The sequence below is a fragment of the Dreissena polymorpha genome, chromosome 1, assembly GCF_020536995.1.
Source record: "Dreissena polymorpha isolate Duluth1 chromosome 1, UMN_Dpol_1.0, whole genome shotgun sequence".
Taxonomy (NCBI): domain Eukaryota; kingdom Metazoa; phylum Mollusca; class Bivalvia; order Myida; family Dreissenidae; genus Dreissena; species Dreissena polymorpha.
Window position 1 is genome coordinate 104330257 of NC_068355.1, and position 25505 is coordinate 104355761.

Here is a 25505-nt window from a genome sequence, read left to right on the forward strand (position 1 = left end):
CAAGTTTATATTCAAAACCGCAAAAACAACAATGACACACAATTATTAAACACTGCTTACCAATTATTGTATAGTTTATGAATGTTATGAAATAAAAACAAGAGGGCCAAGATGGCCCTAGTTCGCTCACCTGAGAGGAGTCGGTTCATGTCATGGTTCCAAATCCTTTTCTTTTAACAGCATTAAACTCTGGAACTCTTTACCTGAGTCACTCACAGAGGTCAACAGGTTAGAAGGCTTTAAGGTTGCCATTAAAAGTCATTTAATGAATAATATTTAATTTTTTATATATGTGTATCTTTTCACTTTTAATAAGCAGATATTAACTTCGGCTTAGGTTTTTATTTTTTATTTTATTATTAGTTCATACTCCATAACATACATTTTAGCAATATATTTAATTTAGATAATACATGATACCTCATATCATCAAATTACAACTGTCAAAATATCTATGTGTTGCAATAATTGATAGCATTATCAATTGATCTTAGTTTCCAGCTCCTGTCATATTTTCTGAGCACTACTGTGATAATTAGTTTGATCTCTTTTGAACGGTGATATATATTTTTTATTTCATTAAATAATTATTTTACTATGAACATAGTTATGTTTAAGGTCAACATAGTTATGTTTAAGGTCTGCCTCTTTTTGTCATGCCACCAATAATAAGGACCACAATGGAAATAAGGGCTTGCTCTTTTTTGTGTTATCCTTGGTTTGGTGAGCATGTCATAGTTTATTGTACATGATATAGTTTTTAATAATTGCTTATTATTTTATTCTATGTTATGTTGTGAACTGTGTATATGCTTCCTATGCCGAAATAAATCTATCTATCTATCTATCTATTCAATCTTTACCAAACGTCAAACTTGACCTAGATATTGTCCAGAAAAGCATCCTGGTCAAGTTTCATCATTATTGAACCAAAACTCTGGCATATGGAGTGTTTTTGTTTTTGTAAGATTTGACCTGGTGACCTATATTTTGACTTGACCCCCCACCCCCCCATTACCAAACATCAAACTTCGCTTACAAAAATAAATATTATGACCAAGATTCATAAAATCTGAAACAAAAGTGTGACCTCTAGAATGTTTACAAGGATTTTGTATAATATAAATTTGAAAATTTGGACAATTTAAGGGCAATAATGGCTTTAATTATGTGATATATATAAAACCAATCTTTGTACCAAGTTTCATGATGATAGGGCAAAAAATGTGATTTCTAGAGTGTTCACAAGCTTTTTTTTACTATATAAATATAAGAAAACAGCCCCCCGGCAGCCATGTTATTCAACTGACCCGAACCATTTTCGAACTCAACTCTCATATCAAGGAAACAAATGTTCTGACCAAATTTCAGGAGAATTGGGCCAAAAATGTGACTTCTCGAGTGTTCACATGTTTTCACTATATACATATAGAGAAAAATGCCTAGCCCACTGGCGGCCATGTTTTTTCACCGATCTGGACCATTTTCGAACTCTTCCGAGATATCAATAAAACCAATGTTTTGACCAACTTTCATGATGATTGGGCAAAAATTGTGACTTCTAGAGTGTTTACAAGGTTTCTATATAGCAAAATAAGGAAAACTGCCCCCCCCCCAGCAGCCATGTTTTTTAACTGACCTGAACCATTTTCGAACTCAACTATCATATCAAGGAAACAAATGTTCTGACCAAATTTCATGAAAATTGGGCCAAAAATGTGACTTCTACTGTGTTCACATGTTTTCACTATATACATATAGAGAAAAATGCCCTGCCCACTGGCGGCCATATGTTTTTTAACCGATCTGGACCATTTTCGAACTCTTCCGAGATATCAATAAAACCAATGTTTTGACCAACTTTCATAATGATTGGGCAAAAATTGTGACTTCTAGAGTGTTTACAAGGTTTCTCTATAGCCAAATAAGGAAAACTGCACCCCCCCCCCCACCGGCAGCCATGTTATTCAACTGACCGGAACCATTTTCGAACTCAACTCTCATATCAAGGAAACAAATGTTCTAACCAAATTTCATAAAAATTTGGCCAAAAATGTGACTTCTAGAGAGTTCACATGTTTTCACTATATACATATAGAGAAAAATGCCCTGCCCACTGGCGGCCATGTTTTTAAACCGATCTGGACCATTTTCCAACTCTTCCGAGATACCAATAAAACCAATGTTTTGACCAACTTTCATGATGATTGGGCAAAAATTGTGACTTCTAGAGTGTTTACAAGGTTTCTCTATAGCCAAATAAGGAAAACTGCCCCGCCCACTGGCGGCCATGTTTTTCAACGGACCGGAACCACTGTTGAACTCGACCAACATATCATTAAGGCAAACATTTTGACAAAGTTACATGAAGATTGGGCATGAAATGTGACTTCTACAGTGTTTACAAGGTTTTTCTTTTTTTGACCTAGTGACCTAGTTTTTGACCCAGCATGACCCAGTTTCAAACTTGATCGAGATATCATTGGGACAAATCTTTTGACCAAGTTTCATGAAGATCGGACATGAAATGTGGCCTCTAGAGTTTTTACAAACCAAATGTGGACGACGGACGGACGGACGGAAGACGGACAAAGACCGGTCACAAAAGCTCACCTGAGCAATCAGGTGAGCTAAAAAGTGAAAGACCCGCGACATTTAAATGTATCTAAAATGCAAATCTTATAGAAATGCGTACCATCTTAATGGAATTTGATACTCAGCATCCAAAGCAATGGAAAAGAATGCTGATAAGTCTGATGCAAAAATTAAACGAAAATCCCAGACACCATATTGGTTGAACAGGATTCTTTTACTGAAGTTTCATTTTTAATTTTTACATTTTGATTTAATTCACATTGTAAATGCAATTTTTGTTCTTTCTTCCTCAAAGAGATTGGCATGTATCTTAAAACTTCATTGTAAAGAATTTATGTCCGTAAAGAAAATCAAGACAAGTTATTCAAGCCATTAACAGCCTGAACCAATTATAGGTTTTATGCTTAGGTGTCAAAAAAATCAAAATGAACAAACTAGATACGAATTGGCAACACTTCAAACCCATGGTCAAGAATGCTTGCAGTTATTAAACAAGGTGTTTCATCACCATATTTGACACTTTTACCTTTAAGGTGTGATCATGGCCTCTGAGCTATGGGTACAATTCTTTGTCACAACACACAGTCTCAACAGAGTGATCATTTGTGTAGAAGTAATTAAAATCAAGCCAATATTTGACCTTGACCTGAAAGCTGGTTCTTAATTACTTTTAAACAATTATCACTATTTAGGTGATAATTGATAAATATCCAGACAAGAACAAATGGAAGACACATGCTGGGCCAGATACACCAATATACAACAACTGCCATTTCTACAGCTATATCCAGCTGTCCACAAGCGGGCTCCATGACAAGCTTGGTCTACATGAACTACCTTGACCTAAAGGGATCCTATACCAAGAAATAATCAATACAACGGCTTGCAACAAAGTCTTGTGATTGTTCCAGGGCCAATAGATCTTGACAATATTGCATTAATCAATGTCCACTGCCTTCTCTAGTGCAATCTGCATGTCCAGCCCCTGGCTTTGATGTGAATAAATGAGCCATCCCATGTCACTGCAGGCAATCAGCCTGAACTGATGTTTTGGCAACAATAGGCAATAAAGAAACGATGCGTGCACGCTTTATATGTTCTTTCATTAATTCTGATAATTTCTGCTATGCGGGATGGCATCTCCTTTGTATGCTTATTGCTAAATATAAAATTTATTACCTAGGAAAACAAAACAAAATCATCAACACTAAATACATGAAAATACCAACTGTTATGTCCCATTATTAATTAAGCTTCAACTTTACAGGTCAGTTCAAAAGTAACAATAATCTACTCAGAGTGTATTCAATCAATACAAAAAAGAATGGTTTGAAGGAAGTAAGAGTGAAAAGAAGTCCATCAACCATAATTGTGTCCATGTGCAACCTTTTCACCCATAAAGTGAAATGGAAGTACTTTTCACAATGTTCAATGATCGCATTTTGATGATTGAGTTGTTCATTGTGGTAAAACAAAAATGATTATAGTAATAACTTAATAGATATTGATGAAGCATAAAATGGACTTCATTGACAGAGCACATCCTCTAGCTTAATCCACAGTGGTAGGCAGATATTCCAGCTGTTTCTGAATCACATACAAACACAGAAACAACAAACAGGTATCAAAACTTCAGATAAAGACAAGGGAAAACTGACATCTTAACTTTTGATAAAGGCCACTTAAAAGTGTTGCTTCAAAATTATACGACATAAATTTTAGCGGCATAATAAATACAATGATGAATGAGCTTTGAGACTTTTAAGACAAAAGACTAACAAGAGCACCGCAAAACGGGTGCCACGCTCGGCTGCGAAAGCTTGTCAGAATTTTTTTTTTTTTTTTAGAGGTCAGTGACCTTGACCTTTGACCTAGTGACCCAACAAGAGATGTGTTCGTCAGAAACACAATGCCCCCTACTGCGCCACTTTGAAATAAAATTTATATTTATCATTTGGCAGGTCTAGAAATCATCTCCCTTTAAAGCTTTTTATTTTGTCCAATCCAACCAGGGGGGGGGGGGGGGGGGGGGGGGGGTCTGTAGACAGTCAAAAATGACCAAGTCAGACATCACTGACAACCAAGGCCTGTGGTTTATCAAAGAGATCATAGCCAGAGTTCATCATGTATCTATGGACACAAGTCCACAGGTATGTAATGAACACTACTATTAACAACTAAGTACATGAAAGAAATGATAATTATATCATTTAAAAAAAAAAATTGACAAATCAATCATTTGAGTTATAAATAATCAAAATAATAAATCTGTACAGTAACTGTGAAAAGAACTTCAATTCTTGGTAAGGAAATATATTATATGAGATTTATAATTATATTCCTTTGAAAATAATTGTCTCTAACAAATCTCTATTTTTATTAGCAAATAATTAAAAGCCACTACCGTGACCGTAGATTCACCACTCAAAATGTGCAGCTCCATGAGATACACATGCATGCCAAATATATAAAGTGGCTATGTTCAATATTGAATAATTATCTCCCTTTAAAGCTTATTACTTCCCTTAAATGTGTATTTTTTACCGTAGACCTTGAAGGATGACCTTGATGTTGACCTTTTACCACAATGTGTTTGTCAGAAACACAATGCCGCCTACTGCGCCGCTTTGATTTATTTAACAAAAATATATACGTGGGCAGGTCAGATAACTATGTCCATTTAAAGCTTATTACTTCCCTTGACTTTGTTTTTTTGACCCTAAACCTTGAAGGATGATGTTCACCTTCAAATTTTACCACTCAAAATGTGCAGCTCCAGGAGATACACCTGCATGCCAAATATCAAGTTGCTATCTTCAATATTTAAAATGTTATGGCCAATGTTAAGGTTTTAGCACGACGCCTACGTCGGACAGCGGACGGCGGACGACGAGCTGGCTATGACAATAGCTCGGGTTTTCTCCGAAAACAGCTGAGCTAAAAATGACAGTTGTTCCCATATAACAATTCCCAATAAACCCTCTTATGGGAATATCCAGAATCAATCTGGTCATTATTCCATAAGTTTAGCTCCCACTGCACATTGCTAATAAACAATCTTTCATCTTTCACACAATTGTTTTGCTGATTGCCTTAATTCCTTCCAGAGGCATAACTAGACATACACCCTAGATTGCACAAATTTAATTACTGAGGCATGGCGAGGTATAGGCCTTTGATTGCCCTTACATCCTTACAGTTGCATGACTGGCCAAAGGCCCCTGATTGCCTTAAATTCCTTGGAAAGGCATAACTGGGTATAGGCCTCTGGTTACATTAAATCCTGACACAGACATAACTGGGTAAAGGCCCCTGGTTAAATTTATTATTTACAGAAGCATAACAGGGTATAGGCTCCTTGTTGCATTAATTCCTTAAACAAGATGGCCCTAGTTCGCTCACCTGAGAGGAGTCAGTTCATTCAATCTTTACCAAATGTCAAACTTGACCTAGATATTGTCCAGACAAACATCCTGGTCAAGTTTCATCATTATTTCATCTGCGAGTCATGATCAATGTACCTATGAAGTTTCATGATCCTAGGCGTAAGCATTCTTGAGTTAACATCCGGAAACCATTTTTCTAAGTTGAGTCACCGTGACCTTGACAGCCATTGTGTGAATACATTTTTTGGCACTGTGACCTTGACCTTTGACCTAGTGACCTGATAATCGATAGGGGTCATCTGCAAGTCATGATCAATATACCTATGAAGTTTCATGAAACTAGGCATAAGCGTTCTTGAGTTATCATTCAGAAACCATTTTACTATTTCAGGTCGCCGTGATCTTGACCTTTGACCTTGTGACCCGAAAATCAATAGGGGTCATCCGGAGTCATGATCATTGTACCTATGAAGTTTCATGATCCTAGGCATAAGCGTTCTTGAGTTATCATCCAGAAACCATTTTACTATTTCAGGTCACCGTGACCTTGACCTTTGACCTAGTGACCTGAAAATCTATAGGGGTCATCTTCGAGTCATGATCAATGTATCTATGAAGTTTCATGATCCTAGGCATAAGCGTTCTTGAGTTATCATCTGGAAACCATTTTTCTATTTTGGGTCACTGGACCTTGACCTTTGATCTGAAAATCAATAGGGGTCATCTGCAAGTCATGATCAATGTACCTATGAAGTTTCATGATCCTAGGCCTAAGCATTCTTGAGTTATCATCCAGAAACCATTTTACTATTTCGGGTCATCGTGACCTTGACCTTTGACCTAGTGACCTGAAAATCAATAGGGGTCATCTGCGAGTCATGATCAATGTATCTATGAAGTTTCATGATCCTAGGCATAAGCGTTCTTGAGTTATCATCCGGAAACCATTTTACTGCTTTGGGTCACCGTGACCTTGACCATTGACCTAGTGACCTGAAAATCAATAGGGGTCATATGCGAGTCATGATCAATGTATCTATGAAGTTTCATGATCCTAGGCATAAGCGTTCTTGAGTTATCATCCGGAAACCATTTTACTATTTCAGGTCATCGTGACCTTGACCTTTGACCTAGTGACCTGAAAATCAATAGGGGTCATGTGCGAATCATGATCAATGTACCTATGAAGTTTCATGATCCTTGGCATAAGCGCTCTTGAGTTATCATCCGTAAACCATTTGGTGGACGGACGGACCAACATGAGCAAAACAATATACCCCCTCTTCTTCAAAAGGGGGGGGGGGCATAATGGGAAAACTGCCCCCCTCCCAGAAGCCATGTTATTCAACTGACCGTAACCATTTTTGAACTCAACTCTCGTATCAAGGAAACAAATGACCTGAGTAAATTTCATGAAAATTGGGCCAAAAATGTGACTTCTACTGTGTTCACATGTTTTCACTATATACATATTGAGAAAAATTCCCCGCCCACTGGGGGCCATGTTTTTTCACCGATCCCGACCATTTTCAAACTGGTCCGAGATATCAATAAAACCAATGTTTTGACCAACTTTCATGATGTGATTGTGATTTCTAGAGTGTTTACAAGGTTTCTCTATAGCCAAATAGGGAAAACTGCCACTATATACATATAGAGAAAAATGCCCCGCCCACTGGCGGCCATGTTTTTTCACAGATCTCGACCATTTTCGAACTCTTCCGAGACATCAATTGAACCAATGTTTTGACCAACTTTCATGATGATTGGGCAAAATTTTGACTTCTAGAGTGTTTACAAGGTTTCTCTATAGCCAAATTAGGAAAACTGCCCCGCCCACTAGTGGCCATGTTTTTCAACGGATCAGAACCACTTTTGAACTCAACCAAGAAATTATTAAGACAAACATTTTGACAAAGTTACATGAAGATTGGGAATGAAATGTGACTTCTAAAGTGTTTACAAGGTTTTTCTTTTTTTTGACCTAGTGACCTAGTTTTTGACCCGGCACAACCCAGTTTCGAACTCGGCTGAGATTTCATTGGGACAAAGCTTCTGACCAAGTTTCATGAAGATGGGACAAGAAATGTGGCCTCTAGAGTGTTTACGAGCAAATGTTTACGGACGGACGGACATACGATGGACAAAGACCGGTCAGAAAAGCTCACCTGAGCAATCAGGTGAGCTAAAAAGCATAACTGTACATCAGCCCTGTATTTATTTCTTACAGAGGCATATATGGGTATAGGCCCATTGTTGCATTAATTCCTTTCAGAAACATAACTGGGTATAGGCCCATGGTTGCAGTAATTCCAAACAAAGACATAACTGGGTATAAGCCCCTGGTTGCCTTAATTTCCTTGAAGAGCCATAACTAGGTATAGGACCCAGGTTGCATTAAATCTGTACACAGGAATAACTGGGAATAGGTCCACAGATGTATTAATTCCTTACAGAGGCATTACTGGGTATAAGCCCCTGGTTGCATTAATTTCTTTCAGAATCATAACTGGGTATAGGCCCATGGTTGCATTAATTCCTTACAGAGCAATTACTGGGTATAATCACCTGGTTGCATTAATTCCTTTCAGAATCATAACTGGGTATAAGCCCCTTGTTGCATTTATTCCTTAAACAGGCATAACTAAGTATAGGACCATGGGTGTATTAATTGCTTTCAGAGGCAAAACTAGGTACAGGTCCCTGGTCGCATGAATTCTTTACAGAAACAAAACTGGGTATAGGCCCCTGGTTACATTATTTCCTTACAGAGGCATAACTGAGTATAGACCCCTGGTTGCTAATTCCTTACAGAGGCATAACTGGGTATAGGCCCCAGGTTACATTATTTCCTAACAGATGCATTACTTGATATATGCCCTTGGTTGCTAATTCCTTACAGAGGCATTACTGGGTATAGGCATCTGGTTACATTATTTCCTTAGAGGCATTACTGGGTATAGGTCCCTGGATACATGGTTTCCTTACAAAAGCATAACTGGGTATAGGTGCCTGGTTACATTATTTCCTAACAGGTGCATTATTGGGTATGAAAAACTGGTTACATTATTTTCTTATAGAGGCATTACTGGGTATAGGCCCCTGGTTACATTATTTCCTTACAGAGGCATTACTGGGTATAGGCCCCAGGTAACATTATTTCCTTATAGAGGCATTACTATGAATGGGTCCCTTTGTTACATTATTTCCTTGCAGAGACATAACTGGGTATAGGCCACTTGTTACATTATGCCCTTACAGAGACATTACTGGGAATAGGCCCCTGGTTGCATTATTTCCTTACAGAGGCATTACTGGGTTTAGGCACTGGTTACATTATTTCCTTGCAGAGGCATTACTGGGTTGAGGCACTGGTTACATTATTTCCTTGCAGAGGCATTTCTGGGAATAGGCCCCTGGTTACATTATTTCCTTGCAGAGGCATTTCTGGGAATAGGCCCCTGGTTACATTATTTCCTTACAGAGGCATAACTAGGTAAAGGCCCCTGGTTACATTATGTCCTTACAAAGGCATAACTGGATATAGGCCACTGGTTACATTATTTACTTACAGAGGCATAACTGGGTATAGGCCCCTGGTTACATTATGTCCTTACATAGGCATATCTGGGTATATGCCCCTTGTTACATTATTTCCTTACAGAGGCATAACTGGGTATAGGCCCCTGGTTACATTATTTCCTTACAGAGGCATAACTGGGTATAAGCCCCTTTTTACATTATTTCCTTACAGAGGCATATCTGGGTATAGGCCCCTGGTTACATTATGTCCTTACATAGGCATATCTGGGTATATGCCCCTTGTTACATTATTTTCTTACAGAGGCATAACTGGGTATAGGCCCCTGGTTACATTATGTCCTCACGTAGGCATAACTGGGTAAAGGCCCCTTGTTACATTATTTCCTTACAGAGGCATAACTGGGTATAGGCCCCTGGTTACATTATGTCTTTACATAGGCATAACTAGGTATAGGCCACTGGTTACATTATGTCCTCACATAGGCATAACTGGGTATAGGACCCTTGTTGCATTATTTCCTTATGGAAGCATAACTGGGTATAGGCCCCTGGTTACATTATGTCCTTAAATAGGCATAACAGGGTATAGGCACCTTGCTACATTATTTCCTTACAGAGGCATAACTGGGTATAGGCCCTTGGTTACATTATTTCCTTTCAGAGGCATAACTGGGTATAGGCCCTTGGTTACATTATTTCCTTTCAGAGGCATAACTGGGTATAGGCCCCTGGTTACATTATTTTCCTACAGAGGCATAACTGGGTATAGGCACTGGTTACATTATGTCCTTACATAGGCATAACTTAGTATAGGCCCTTGGTTACATTATGTCCTGACATAGGCATAACTGGGTATAGGCCACTGGTTACATTATGTCCTTACATAGGCATAACTGGGTATTGGCCACTGGTTACATTATGTACTTACAGAGGTATAACTGTGGTTGCCTTAATTTCATACAAAGACATTATTGGTCAATTAGGCCCCTCCACATATAGAAATCTGAAGAGAGTAAGTTTTTCTGATAACATTTCTACTTCCCGACTACCAAATATTCATGAAATTTTGGCCAACAGGAATGTAAACTATATTGAGCTTCATTATTAACTGTAGTGACAACATATTTAAAATTTAGGACCTCAAATGTTAAATCTATGTTTATATGTTTTGTATTTGTGCCTCAATTTCATGGGTGGTGCGGTGGTCGAGTGGTAACACTCTGGTCTACCATTCCAGAGGTCTCCAGTTTTCAATCCCAGCCGGGGCACTGGAAATTTCAGAAATGCTTCAAGTGTTTCCCACCCATCTAGAGATGTACTGGTATGAAACCCAGGTAATTCTCGCGTGTATCGGTGCTATACACTGGGCACATAAAAGAACCAAGGGATCTATTCTCAAAGAGCTAGGGTATTGCACCCGGATTCCTTGTATCCAAATACTGTCTCTTCTGCTTGCTGTCTCTTCAGCAAAACCAAAGGACCCCATTGGAAATAAGTGCTTGCACTTTAATGGGTTATCCTTGACTGCAAGGTCAAAAGAAATACATACATACATACAATTTTAAGCCTTTACTTCTGTGACACATTTGTCGGTTTCTCTGCTGATACAATCTAAGATACAATCAATAATCTATACAAACAGGGCACTAAAGTCATATGAAAGGCTATAAGGAGTTCATTTAAATGAAAGCTTGCCATTTCCTTGATATAAAACTTAATTTATTTCAAGCATTAAACTGCTAGTAAATGAAGATATATGTCTTGGCTTCCTGAGGTATGTTTAATATATAATTTTTATATTTAATACTGTTTTGTTTAAGTTCCTTGTTCATGAATCAAACATTCATTTTAAGAAAGTATCTTCTTAGAAACTCTTGTTTAGGCAAAAGTGCCGTCCCTGATATGCCTTTGTGGACTGCACAGGCTAATCTGGGACGACACTTTACGCACAAGCATTAAACCCCCTTTTCACAGAGCACGGCTCATATATATTGTACTTCACACTTATAGGTAAAAATGAATAACTTCATTTAGATAGTATAAAATTATATTATGATTAAATACTACTCCATACCACTCCATAATTCTGTGTTAATCAATTGGTGAACACAGTTATATCAAGAAAACTAACCACAAGTTATGCATTATGTTAACAAAGTAGAAGACCACGACGACAAAGAAAATTAAAGTTGTAAAAAAAAACATATTTTTTTACAATTATTAGTTTATATTGATTAAAATATCACGACTGGTATATTACATTACTTGAAAAAAGTTCATATTTTCAGTACATTCCGTAATAAAATTTCCCGATGTGAAATCGAAAGTACATCGCGAAAATAGGTGACATAATGATATACACACTATAAATAACGCAAGTAGATTGATCATTTTATATATAAAATATATACAATTCACTTCCCATGCACCATTGGCATTCATGGGTTTACCGCGTGATGATGATGATCATCTGGCGTTAATTGGTAGTTACCTGATACCGATACCCAGTAAAATTTATTACCGAATATACTGAAAATATGAAAACTTAACAACTTTTTTCAAGTAATGTAATATACCAGTCGTGATATTTTAATCAATATAAACTAATAATTGTAAAAAAATACCGTATTTTACAACTTTCCTTTTCTTCGTCGTCGTGGTTGACGGTACCTTTAAATATCAAACATCTGCGCATTGCTGTTTTAGAGAATTATTTTAGTACATACATAATTATAAGGAAATTAAGTGACCCCCAGGGTAGGGAATATGTTGACCTAAGGGAATAATTTGATTTTTTTGTAAGAAGACCACAATAAGATTTTACATGCACAAATCAATCCTTTGGACCTTGCTTTTTTTCAGATATGACAATTTATAGGCAGTCACTATAAGCAGATTGGAAAAAACACGTGACCCAACAAGGTGGGGAAAATGTTTACCCAAGGAGTGTGGTTTGAACAAATTTAGTAGACAAACATTTTTACCTCAGAGAAGGTTATAAAGTTTTCACTATAATGCAGACCTTGAAAAAAAAATCCAGAGCCACATACCCTGCAGGGCGAGTAGGTCTGACAATCCACTCGCCCTTGACTTTAATCTTCTGGCTCTGCATTTAATTTTTATATCTTTATTGATAGTTATGATCAACCAAAACCTTTTTGTAAACTTTAACTATCATCTAACTTTGTCTCATTGTAATAAACATCTATAAGTCAATTCTATAGTTGTATTCTTATTTTTAAATACAATTAATGAATTAGTGTCAAATTGACAAATGGTTACAGTATGGTAAATTTTTGCTATGGCTTTTGATCACAAATTATTCTGTTTATTAATAATTAATTTTTCTGCTTATTAATAATGAAATATAAGAAGTATTGTAATAAACCAATTATGAATTTTTTTTATTTTATTGATCTTTACATTTACAAAAAATTGTATTCTTCACGGAATGACCAATACATTTAACGTCTATTTCACTATATATCCATTAGCTTAGAGCACTGACATCTACAAAACAAGCGCAGCCTATTTCAAGAATTATGTTTACTGTGCCCGTGACGTCATTAACATTGTCAAAACAAAAGTGCAGTTTCCTTGTTGTTTCAGAAAGACAGATTCTTTGTTTCCATGGTAAAAGTCTGTTTTAAAATCTGCTAAAATCAGGGGCAAGGACAATTTGAACAAATGTGAAAGAGGTTTACCTAACAATCTTTTCTGGGAAGCTTCATTAAAATATGCCCAGCAGTACAGGAGAAGAAATTTATAGAATAGGAAGTAGCAAGCACTGGCATAACACCAAAATCTTAGCATTCTAGAAGCTCCCAAGGAGCATTGTGGACTCTGTTGAGCTAAAAACAAAAGATGAAATCCCGAATTTTCCAGCAGACTAGTCAAGTTAGCAAAGGTATTAGTTTGCTAATCCAACTGGACATTTCCTCATTTAACATGGCCTTCTAGCAAATACCATCTCTCATATACCAGACTAGGTGATTTGGAATCTCAGCTTGATTAATAATAAGGCTTCAATCAACAATGAGAGAACAAATATGATTACTTGATGGGATGTTCCTGAGGTGTGTGCTTCATCGCCATAATTGTGACGAAGACAAATAGCATTAGAGGGACTTTGCAATATCATTATTTCAGAATTTATTGATGGGAAATTTTATCTCTTTTTTTTTCCCAAAAAGATGGCTTTACAACAGGCAATAACATAAAGACTTCATATTATTTTTTCTATGGTAGACGAAGAAGGATAGATATTTATGTTTTTTGCATAAGACATTCAAATGTTCTTTTGTAAAGAGAACACATTTATTATTCATTTTTATGTAACATGTCACTGGCAAATTTATAGCGCAGTGAATATAAAACAAAACGACAGCTACGTCTAGCTCGTCCTAACATATATTCAAACTATATAATGATGAAAATACAAAACAAATCAAATGATGAACAAAACAAAGCAAATGATGCACAATACAAGTTAAATGATGCAAATACACATATGAAATATGAGATGATATGAAAATGTACAGCGCAGTGAATATATAAAACAACCACTGCTATGTCTAGCTCGTTCGTAACATATATTCAAACTGGCAAATACATGGCAAAACGTGCATGAGGAAACTGGGTTAGTACAGTGATGAGCATTTGTCGATGTAGTGAATTAATAAAACTGGCTAAACAACACATACATTAAAGTGATATTATGGGCTTTTTTCACTGTTGAATTCAGCTGAAAAGAATAAACAGGTCAAAAGAGTTAGTTAAAATGTGGTAACTGACCAAGTTTCTGCAACTCATCTTGCTACCAGTTGTTTATAAAAAATATATATTATATTTGATATTTTACATGACCCACCCAGTCCTCTAAGCCGAAATGATCCGTAAAACAAAATAGTGTCTTTGTGTCGTATGAACGAATCTGCACTAAAACTAAATTTAGATTCACATCGTACATCAAATCATTTCTGTCGTCAGTTGTCAACACAAAAGTACGGTTGATATTCAAATGCATTTTTTTCTCTTTCCGGGATATTGTTTTAGCATGTTGATGCTGCATTAAAAAATTTATTAAATGTATATGAAGTGAAAACACCAAAAATAAACAACTGTTGCGATAGACACTTATAAACTGTTAGATGCCCATAATATCACTTTAAATTGGTCCTGTGGCATTTATTTAATGCACTATTTCCAAATAAATCATTATTTAACACCAATTAAATGGGTTCTTTATTATAAATGTTTTATATGCATTCAATTAAAAAAAATTTTTTTTAAATGAATCACATTTGAAAAATATCACATAACAATAGAACCCATTGATAATGCTTCTGATCAGGATATTGCTTAAATATACACATAACTATGTAATGAATCACATGTACAAATAAGACATCTGATCATAGGGAGACTCCACTTATTTCATAACAAGCCGTTCTTTGCCAAATTTGGGTTTGGACCACTAAGTGTGACCTTCAACTTTGAGGTAGGGAGACAGGCGACACGTGTGACATGCAGTCCTCTAAGTGATGGTGGTCATTTGAAGTGAGCACTTTTAAAATTGTATGAGTGACAAAAAAACAGAGTGTACAAACTGTTTTATGGCCATATTTGACCTTAGACCTCTGACAGATGTTACACGAGATTTAACCCCTTATGATGGTTTACATTTTACCAAGTTATTTAAACATGTACTATCTATATATGGCAAAGCTATGGCTGAGGTAAGAATTTTCTAGCAGTCTTATGGCCCATGTTGACCATTAACCTCTAAGTGTGACCTGAACCTTTGAGAAAAGGATACAGATATTACACACAACATGTTGTCTTATGATGGTTAACATTGGTTATTTTAAAATCCATTAATGAATGGCAAAGTTACGGCTGAGACAGAAAGTTTTGGAGAGACGTCCGGACACTCATGCAGACATACAAGGGGGACACAATTTTTAAACAAATACATATTCTTTCCCAATTATTCTAGCACTCTTGGTAAATGTTAACAGTCCATGAAATAAGTTTGAGAAACTCAATCCAGAACTGACATCCTTGTAGTGATCATCCTGAAGTTTACCTAATGAAAATTAAATTGTCTAGAAGTGATTCAATTATTCATGACAAGAGCTACATGTATTTGCAATATTTAACATTCTTCACCAGTACTCAAAGGGCTCAAAACTAATTATTGCAACAAGACATTTCAATGTATCCAATTGCAGTAACCACATTTTGAATAGTAAATCAAAATATTGTCTTGAGCAAGAAATTTTTTTATCTCATAATTATAATGTTAAGAAGGTACAGCAGGTTTTATTAATCCCTTGTTACAATTTATAGTAAATAATAACTTGTATGGATACTTGAATAACATATCCATGTTTTCTGACAATGATAACTATTTAAGTCATTTATGTACTTACTAAGGTTCACTACCATTTTGCAAAATTGAAAACTTACTCGCTAAATGCAGTCACAAATGACTCATTTATTGGCCAATTATTGTTTCTATTTTCTGTCTAGATTAAGGGGCCTTTTCACAGATTTTGGCATGTTTTGAAGTTTGTAATTAAATGCTTAATATTGATAAATGTAAACATTGGATCATAAAAGCTCCAGTAAAAAATCAGGAATAAAATTTAAACAAGAGGGCCATGATGGCCCTGTATCGCTTCACTGTTTTTTTATGCGAAAAAAACGTGCAATGCGCATGGGTTGAAATGTACTCAAAATGTATCATGTGACTTTCTCTTTCTATCCCTCGTCACACTGGGCGCTTAAAGTTGGAAGGGTGAGCTTTTTTATACATGGAAAACGTTACTACGGTGTTAACTAAACAGACTAAAAAGCCCGAGAATTACACAGGTCCTTTGCTTGTAACGTAGGTACATTTATCTCTCCAAAAGATATTGTCGTTCTTTCTATTTCACATATTTTTAGATGCTAAGATCAAATGTACGCATGTTCTACAAGATAAATGAAAGTTCAATCATGAATCTTTTTCCAAAATTCCCAAAAGTGTTCGTAGATTTCGTGACCCCTGGGGAACGGTCAAATTTGATCCCAGGGGCTTAATTTGAACAAACTTGGTAGAGGACTATTATGTCACTACATACCAAATTTGGTAGCCCTATGCCATACGATTATGGACAGAAAGATTTTTAAAGTTTGCACAAAATAGGCCTTATTTAAGCGTATGTTCATTTTTGTGACCCCCGGGGCAGTGTCAAATTTGACCCCAGGGGCATAATTTGAACAAACTAAGTAGAGAACTATTGGATGTCACTACATACCGAATTTAGTAGCCCTAGGCCCTATGGTTATGGACAAGAGAATTTTTTAAAGTTTGCACAAAATAGGCCTTATATAAGCAAATTTTCAATTTTTTTACCCCCCGGGGCAGGGTCAAATTTGACCCCAGGGGCATAATTTGAACAAACTAAGTAGAGAACTATTAGATGTCACTACATACCGAAAAAAACTTCGTAGAGAACTTTAAGATTTTAATACATGCCAAATTTGGTAGAAATAGGACCAATGGTTATGGACAATAAGATTTTTAAAGTTTGCACAAAATAGGCCCACTATAAGCATATGTTCAATTTTGTGACCCCCGGGGCAGGGTCAATTTTGACCCCAGGGGCATAATTTGAACAAACAAAGTAGAGAACTATTAAATGTCACTACATACCAAATGTGGTAGCCCTAGGCCCAATGGTTATGGACAGAATTTTTTTTAAAGTTTGACTTTATATAAGCATATGTTCAATTTATTGACCCCCGAGGTGGGGTAAAATTTGACCCCAGGGGCATAATTTGAACAAATTTGAAAGAGGTTCACCCCAGGAACATTTGTGAGAAGTTTTTTCAGAATTGGACTTGTAGTTTAGGAGAAGAAGATGTTTAAAGAAAAAGTTAACGCACGCACGCACGACAGACACAGGACCATGACATAAGCCCCGCTGGCCTCTGGCCAGTGGAGCTCAAAAGGAACAAGCAAATTCATTGAATTCATATCCCCCGCCAATATGCTTCTGGACACAAAAGTGTTATATTTGACACTCAAAAAAGCATTTTTTCAAGATACAAAGGCCATAACTCCGTTATTAACACATGGTGTACAATGCCATTTGGCCTGCATCATCATCTTATCCATATATATATACTCATACCAAGTTTCAATGAAATCCGCCAAAGCACTTCCAAGATATGGCTCCGGATGGACGGACGGAAAGACGGACGAACGGACGGACGGACGGACAACGCCAAAACAATATCCCTCATTGGTACCTTGAGGCATTGTAAAGCAACGACTAAAGGAATGAAAAATTAATGAATAATCAATCAAATTTGTGACCTTTGACCTCAATGTGTGACCTTGACCTTAGCCCCTAGGATTATGGGTGTTGAATGTGAAGAACCCCCAGATGATTGAGAACAAGTATGGCAAGTTTCATGGCTGTGGCTCATGTGTTAATGGAGGTAAAGCTGTAAGATTATATTAAAAAGCATTGTTTCAAGATACAAAGGGCCATAACTCCGTTATTAAAAGATGGTGTACAATGCCATTTGGCGTGCATCATCCTGTTATCCATATATATACTCATACCAAGTTTGAATGAAATCCACGAAAGCACTTTCAAGATATGGCTCCGGACGGACGGACAGAAAGACGGACGGAAAGCCGGAGGAAAAGACGGACGGAAGGAAGGACAACGCCAAAACAAAATCCCTCCGCCTATGGCGGGGAATAAAAAAAGTAACCCTCAGCAGGCTGAAACCACTGACCCCTGGAGTCCTAGAGTAAAAGAAATAGTGTAGACAAAATTTCAATACAACTATTGCATGCTCTCTTAAGCAATCATTTATGTAAAAGATGTAGTTTATACTTTATATAAGCAATCCTCGTAGTTTCAAAAAATATAACGACAACAACAGAACTCTCCAAATTATTCAATCATTCCGTGTTGCAATACTTTATAATTTTCAGGTTTTTAAATCGTCAAAAGATGCATATAATGGCTATTTTAGAGCTTGGTAAATGTTCAGTATTACTGTTTCCTCACAAATATCATAACTAAAACAAAAATGTGAGAATCTGAAACAATTGTTTTCAATTTTGAAAAATTAACCTAAACGTGAAAAGGCCCCTTTAATATTCATCATATTTTTTTGCAGAAACAATAACATAAAGCAATGTTGTATTTCTGATGATGGAAAATGAGAGCTAATATTGTTGAAAAAATCCTAATATGTTATATCAACTGCTGATATTATAAACAGCAAATATGCCATTTGCAACAATGAATCAGGGGAGTTAACTGTGCAATTTTAAAAGTAAGAACCATGGCTATAGTTTATGGGAGGCGGAAAACTACAACGGGCGAGGCATGGTCAGGGGTGATAACCCCCAAAAAGGGTTAGGGTAAGGGTTAGGGTTACGGGTCGGGTTAGGGTTAGTGTTGGGTTTAGGCTAACCCAAACCCTAACCGGACCCCTAACACGAACCCAAACCCTAACCCTAACCCTCTAACCCCCCCTTGCGTAATACCATACCATGCCTCGCTCATTGTAGTTTTCCGCCTCCCATAGTTTATGTTCTTAGATTTGCTGGATGCTATAAACCAATCTTGGGCTAGTAGTCTTCTTGACACCCTTAAACCATTTATACCAAATAGTACTAAGAAAAGTTGAGACCAGTAAACATTTTTTATTTCAGGGCGGTTTTGGTTTCAAGTTGGTCATTAATGGCTTAGTTTACACCAGTTCACTTTGATTGATTGTGATGAAAAATAAATTATACAAAGACATTTGTTTAATCTGTTTCATATGATAGGTATCACAAACAGTATATATTACAAAATAATTGTACAAAAGAGTATGTTATGGTAATATTTTTTTTTAACATTTCAATAAGTTTATAATTTAGAAGCAAAATGTGATATTGCATGAATACAATGTACCAGCATCTCATTCAATTGTTCAAAGTATTAATTCAAATAAAGCCATTTTATACATAAAACTTTCCAACCCTTAAGTTCAAGGAAAGCAGTGGTAACATGGTCATTATTAAACCACAGTAACATTAAAGTGCATAACAAAAGTATACCACTCAGAATTACTGGTTCTTTACAGTAAATATACAACCTATTATATCTGACGCTTAATAAACAATGCTGTCTCCATCGGAAGACATATTCCCCCGAAAAATGCTTTTTCGAACATTAACACAGATTTCAATACCTAAAAGAGGACCCTAAGTTCAAGGTCAAGGTCAAAGAGGTCAAAATTTGAGTGCGTATGGAAAGGCCTTGTTCAAATACACATGCATACCTTTTATACATAAAGGTTACATCTGAAGGGACATAGAAGTTATGAGCATTTTTCGAAACCTAAACGCAAAAGTGTGACGGACAGACAGGATGGACAGTGCGACTGCTATATGCCACCCTACCGGGGGCATAAAAATACCAACTAGAATAATGATGGACACTTTACAACAATAATAATTATTAACATTTACAACTTAGATAGATATTTTCACGCATTTGTAGTCTCTTAAAAAGTAACATTTAATTTAAGACCATTCTTACCAGATTCAAGTTTTAAAGGCTTCATTTCCAACCCTTAGATACTGACAATCAGCAAACAGCATAAAACCTGAACAGACTGCACGTTACTCACAGGCTGTTCTAGTTTTATGCTGTTTTCAAAAGCCATTTTCACTTTGCTTCTGAATGGGAAAGGGTGACACCATCTGAAATCCACCTCATATGATCATACCTTCTGACGATGAGACTGGACTTCTGACACTCGCTGATGGAGAGCGTGTGAAGGTCAAGGGGGCACTGGCCCTGTACCCGCAGGTAGCTCTTCAGACACGTTGAGCAGAAAGTATGGCCACACTTTGTGTTGATGGGGTTCACAAGGGGCTGCAGGCACAAGTGACATGTCAGCTCCCTGTCCACCGCCTTGAACAAACAGCAACAAACACAACATCCATGTTTACTGCAAGCTAAATGGTTTTATTATCCTTCTTGGCACAGATGTTAGCTGCCTCAATTCAAACAAGCACAACTTTGAGTTAACAGAGACCTTTTATGATTGCTGAGCAAACATGTTTGTTTTTAACACAGCATTTGCATAACATAAAATTCCTCACAAAAAGTATTCAAAGAAATATTCAAATTAAGTTCCTTAACTGAGCCCTGTTATGATTGCTGAGCAAACATGTTTGTTTCCATTGAATTGGCATATTATTAAACATTATTCAAAGATATATTAAAATTATGTTCCATTTAGCATTTTTGTAGCCTGGGTGGCTCACTTGAATTAAAAAAGACATGCCAGTGTTAAGGCTCTAAAAACCCCAGAATCTTCATGGCAAGAATATTAAGTAACAAAGATAAACTTTCAGACAGGATATATGATGATTCCACAATATTAAAAGAAAAAAAAAAGAAGGTAGCAAAATAAACATGTATGTGACCAACAAATGTGTGGAGTGCTAGAACCCTTACAATATACACGTACACCAATTGGTAAACAACAACAAACAAGAGTGCCAAACTGTCACAAGATACGCCCGTTCGAAGGTTTTGGACACCATGCTCAATGCTTGAAATGCACTAAGTGACCTCAAGACCTAGTTATTGACTTGGCATGACCCATATTTGAACTTGACCTAGATATCATTTAGATGTAACATCTGACTAAATTTGGTGAAGATCAGATGAAAACTACTTCAATTAGAGAGCGGACACCATGCTAAATGCTTTAAATGCACCATGTGACCTCGTTTTTGACCGGGCATGACCCATATTCGAACTTGACCTACATATCATCTAGACACAACTTGTAACCAAATTAGGTGAAGATCAGATGAAAACTACTTCAATTAGAGAGCGGACACCATGCTAAATGCTTGAAATGCACTAAGTAACCTCGTGACCTAGTTTTTGACCCGGCATGACCCATATTTAAACCTGACCTACATATCATATAGACACAACTTTTGACCAAATTTGGTGAAGATCGGGTGAAAACTACTTCATTTAGAGAGCGGACACCATGAAATCCTTGAAATGCACTAAGTGACCCCATGACCTAGTTTTTGACCCGGCATGACCCATATTCCAACTTGGCCTAGATATTGTCTAGACTCAACTTCTGAGCAAGTTTGGTGAAGATCGGATGAAAACTATTTGAATTAGAGTCCGGACAAAGTGGCGCCGTTGAAAATGCACTAATTGACCCTATGACCTAGTTTTTGACCCGGCATGACCCATATTCGAACTTGGCCTATATATCAACTAGATGCAACTGCTGACCAAGTTTGGTGAAGATCGGATGAATACAATTTGAAATAGAGTCCGGACAAAGTGGCCCCTTTGAAAATGCACTTATTGACCCTATGACCTAGTTTTTGACCCGGCATGACCCATATTCGAACTTGGCCTAGATATCAACTAGATGCAACTGCTGACCAAGTTTGGTGAAGATCGGATGAATACAATTTGAATTAGAGTCCGGACAAAGTGATGCCTTCCGCCCGCCGCCCGCCGCCCGCCCGCCGCCCGCCAAGGGGTTTCACATAATACGTCCCGTATTTTATACGGGCGTATAAAAAAGTGTACCTGGTGGTAGTCATATAGATGTGTGCCATTAAGTGCATGCAGTTGGCCACACTTTGAGCATATTACAGAGTCCCGATACTTGTTGTGTGTGATGGTTGAGAATGTGTCCGAGTTGGGGGGAGTGTATGGAGGAGGAGGTAGGTCAAACGGTACATTCTCATATGACATCACTTCCTGTGAAGATAATACAAACTTGTATCACATAATTTATGAATTCACTTCATGCAAACAATTCAAATACTACAAGCTTATGCAAAAACATGACAAATTACGATATCACTTCGAACAAGCATATTTAATGAAATCATTTCCTTGTGGATTTGGACATGCTAACAATTGTTAATGCAACTTATGTGGTTAAATCTATGAAAAGCAAAATTCAGTTCTTCTGTTGTTATTTGCATCACGGTATTTTCTGTAGGAATAAACAATGCACTTGTGTAGTTACTGTAACTATTTAACTAAAGAAGACATTTTCTGAACATTTGTTTTAATTGGCAAGTGGTTATAATTGTTTAAAAACTCTATTACATACTATGAAATAATAACTTAAATTTATCAAATACCATACCCTGTTTCCCATGTAATATAACCATTACGCATATTTTTATCTTACACATGTTTTATATATTTTTTAAGTGATTTCATTGGCTTAGTTTTTGTTTGATTGACCAATCGCATTTTGCTATTCCGCTGAAATGTAAACAACATTCGGGATTTATCATTATGTTTGCGTAAATATTTATTAAATTTGCTAATTTAAAAGCATGTGATAAACAAGGGCTGTTTGTAAAACATGCATGTCTCCCATATGCACTGTCAGTTGTAGTGGCAGCCATTGTGTGAATACGTTTTTTTTCACTGTGACCTTGACCTTTGACCTAGTGACCTGAAAATCAATAGGAGTCATCTGCAAGTCATAATAAATGTACCTATGAAGTTTCATGATCCTAGGCCTAAGTATTATTGAGTTATCACCCGGAAACCATTTTACTGTTTCCAGTCACTGTGACCTTGATCTTTGACCTAGTGACCTGAAAATCAATAGGGGTCATCTGCCAGTCATGATCAATGTACCTATGAAGTCTCATGATCCTAGGCAGGGTATTTTTTTGGCCCGATTTTATAGCCGAAATTCGGCTATATTCCCAATCACAAAAAGTACAATCGGTCGGGTAGTTTCGGATCACGAGCGTAAATAATGGGGTTACTATTTTTAAAAGAAAGCAATTGCTTAAAAAAAACTTGGATTATTTCATCTTTGAGGCCATATTAATTTGTTAATACTTACCAACACAATTCTGATGCTAATTTGAACTTATTCACTTGTATAAAATTGGCTATTTCTGAATCGAGTGCGGTAATTTCGGATCACTTGGACTGTTTAGAAGATGTAGGTCAGGGAGCATCTCAAAACTTATTTTGACTGTCAAAACAAATTATGTATGTATTAAATAAACATCAGATAGGTTCGTTTGTTTCAGATTAACAACTGTCTGACAATTTATAAACATTATAGGGCGTGTGTCTGTACACAATACCAATAAATCTGTTGGAAGGTATTTATGTTTGAAATGGATTCCTAAGTATTTTGGTTAAATTAAACAAACACAAATACTCAATAAAAGCAATTTATTGATAAACTCAAGATACGTTTTGGGGAAATAACATAGTCTGATAACATTTAACAACAATAGAATCACAATAATGTAAAAAATGTATTAAAATATGACATATACATTTATGTTTATGACTAGAACATTTTATGGATGATTAAAAAATATTTGTATAACTGTCCTAAAAATACAGAATTTTATATAAATGTATTTATAAAGTGACAAGCACTTAACATAAACAAGTACCTCAGGAATGCATTTGCTAATAATAGGATCACAATAATGTAAAGATATATAAAAGTATCAATACAAATTATAACATTAAACCAGTACCATTGGATTAAATTTGCTAACGAAATGGAAAGCAATACTAGATATCATGTTACCTTCTTGGTAAATAACATAGTATAATAACATTAAACAATAATAGGATCCCAATAATGTAAAAATAATGTAATAACAAAACAAGAGGGCCAAGATGGCCCTAGTTCGCTCACCTGAGAGGAGTCGGTTCATTCAATCTTTACCAAATGTCAAACTTGACCTAGATATTGTCCAGACAAACATCCTGGTCAAGTTTCATCATAATTTCATCTGCGAGTCATGATCAATGTACCTATGAAGTTTCATGATCCTAGGCGTAAGCATTCTTGTGTTATCATCCGGAAACCATTTTTCTAAGTTGAGTCACCGTGACCTTGACAGCCATTGTGTGAATACGTTTTTTGGCACTGTGACCTTGACCTTTGACCTAGTGACCTGATAATCAATAGGGGTCATCTGCAAGTCATGATCAATATACCTATGAAGTTTCATGAACCTAGGCATAAGTGTTCTTGAGTTATCATCCAGAAACCATTTTACTATTACAGGTCACCATGACCTTGACCTTTGACCTAGTGAACTAAAAATCAATAGGGGTCATCTGTGAGTCCTGATCGTTGTACCTATGAAGTTTCATGATCCTAGGCATAAGCGTTCTTGAGTTATCCAGAAACCATTTTACTATTTCAGGTCAGGTGACCTTGACCTTTGACCTAGTGACCTGAAAATCAATAGCGGTCATCTTCGAGTCATGATCAATGTACCTATGAAGTTTCATGATCCTAGGCATAAGCATTCTTGAGTTATCATCTGGAAACCATTTGACTATTTCGGGTCACCGTGACCTTGACCTTTGACCTAGTGACCTGAAAATCAATAGGGGTCATTTACGAGTCATGATCAATGTACCTATGAAGTTTCATGATCCTAGGCCTAAGCGTTCTTGAGTTATCTGGAAACCATTTTATTATTTTGGGTCACCGTGACCTTGACCTTTGACCTAGTGACCTCAAAATCAATAGGGGTCATCTGCGAGTCATGATCAATGTACCTATGAAGTTTCATGATCCTAGGACTAAGCGTTCTTGAGTTATCATCCGGAAACCATCTGGTGGACGGACATACGGACGGACGTACGGACGGGCATGTGGAAAACAATATACCCCCTCTTCTTCGAAGGGGGGCATAATAAGATCTGACACTCGTCATATCAAACCATATTTTATTAAACTCGTCCAGGAAATTTGTTAGTAAGCTCGCCACAGTCTCGCTTACTTACAAAATTCCTGAACTCGTTTAATAAGATATGATATGGACAAATCTTGCCAGATCCTATACATATTAAAGTGATAGTATGGGCATTTTTCACTGTTGAATTGAGCTGAAAAGAATTA

At 36.6% G+C, this 25505-nt stretch overlaps 1 protein-coding gene and 1 long non-coding RNA gene across 4 annotated transcripts in view; both read right to left on the bottom strand.

Annotated features, from left to right (window-relative positions):
* The window catches only part of LOC127865184 (ligand of Numb protein X 2-like), a 185798-nt gene that overhangs the window by 96976 nt on the left and 63317 nt on the right, over positions 1-25505 (bottom strand). For all 3 annotated transcript variants that reach the window (XM_052405157.1, XM_052405156.1, XM_052405158.1), the window contains exons 2-3: positions 22172-22345; positions 20319-20506 (exon numbers count right to left, since the gene is read on the bottom strand). In XM_052405157.1, the coding sequence (XP_052261117.1) occupies positions 20319-20506; positions 22172-22339 (356 nt within the window). In that variant the 5' untranslated portion in view covers positions 22340-22345. The remainder of the gene's footprint in view (positions 1-20318; positions 20507-22171; positions 22346-25505) is intronic.
* LOC127865260 (uncharacterized) lies at positions 21656-22161 on the bottom strand. The gene is made up of 2 exons (XR_008042549.1): positions 21954-22161; positions 21656-21797 (listed from the first exon to the last, which is right to left on the bottom strand). It is a non-coding gene; the product is annotated as an uncharacterized LOC127865260 (long non-coding RNA).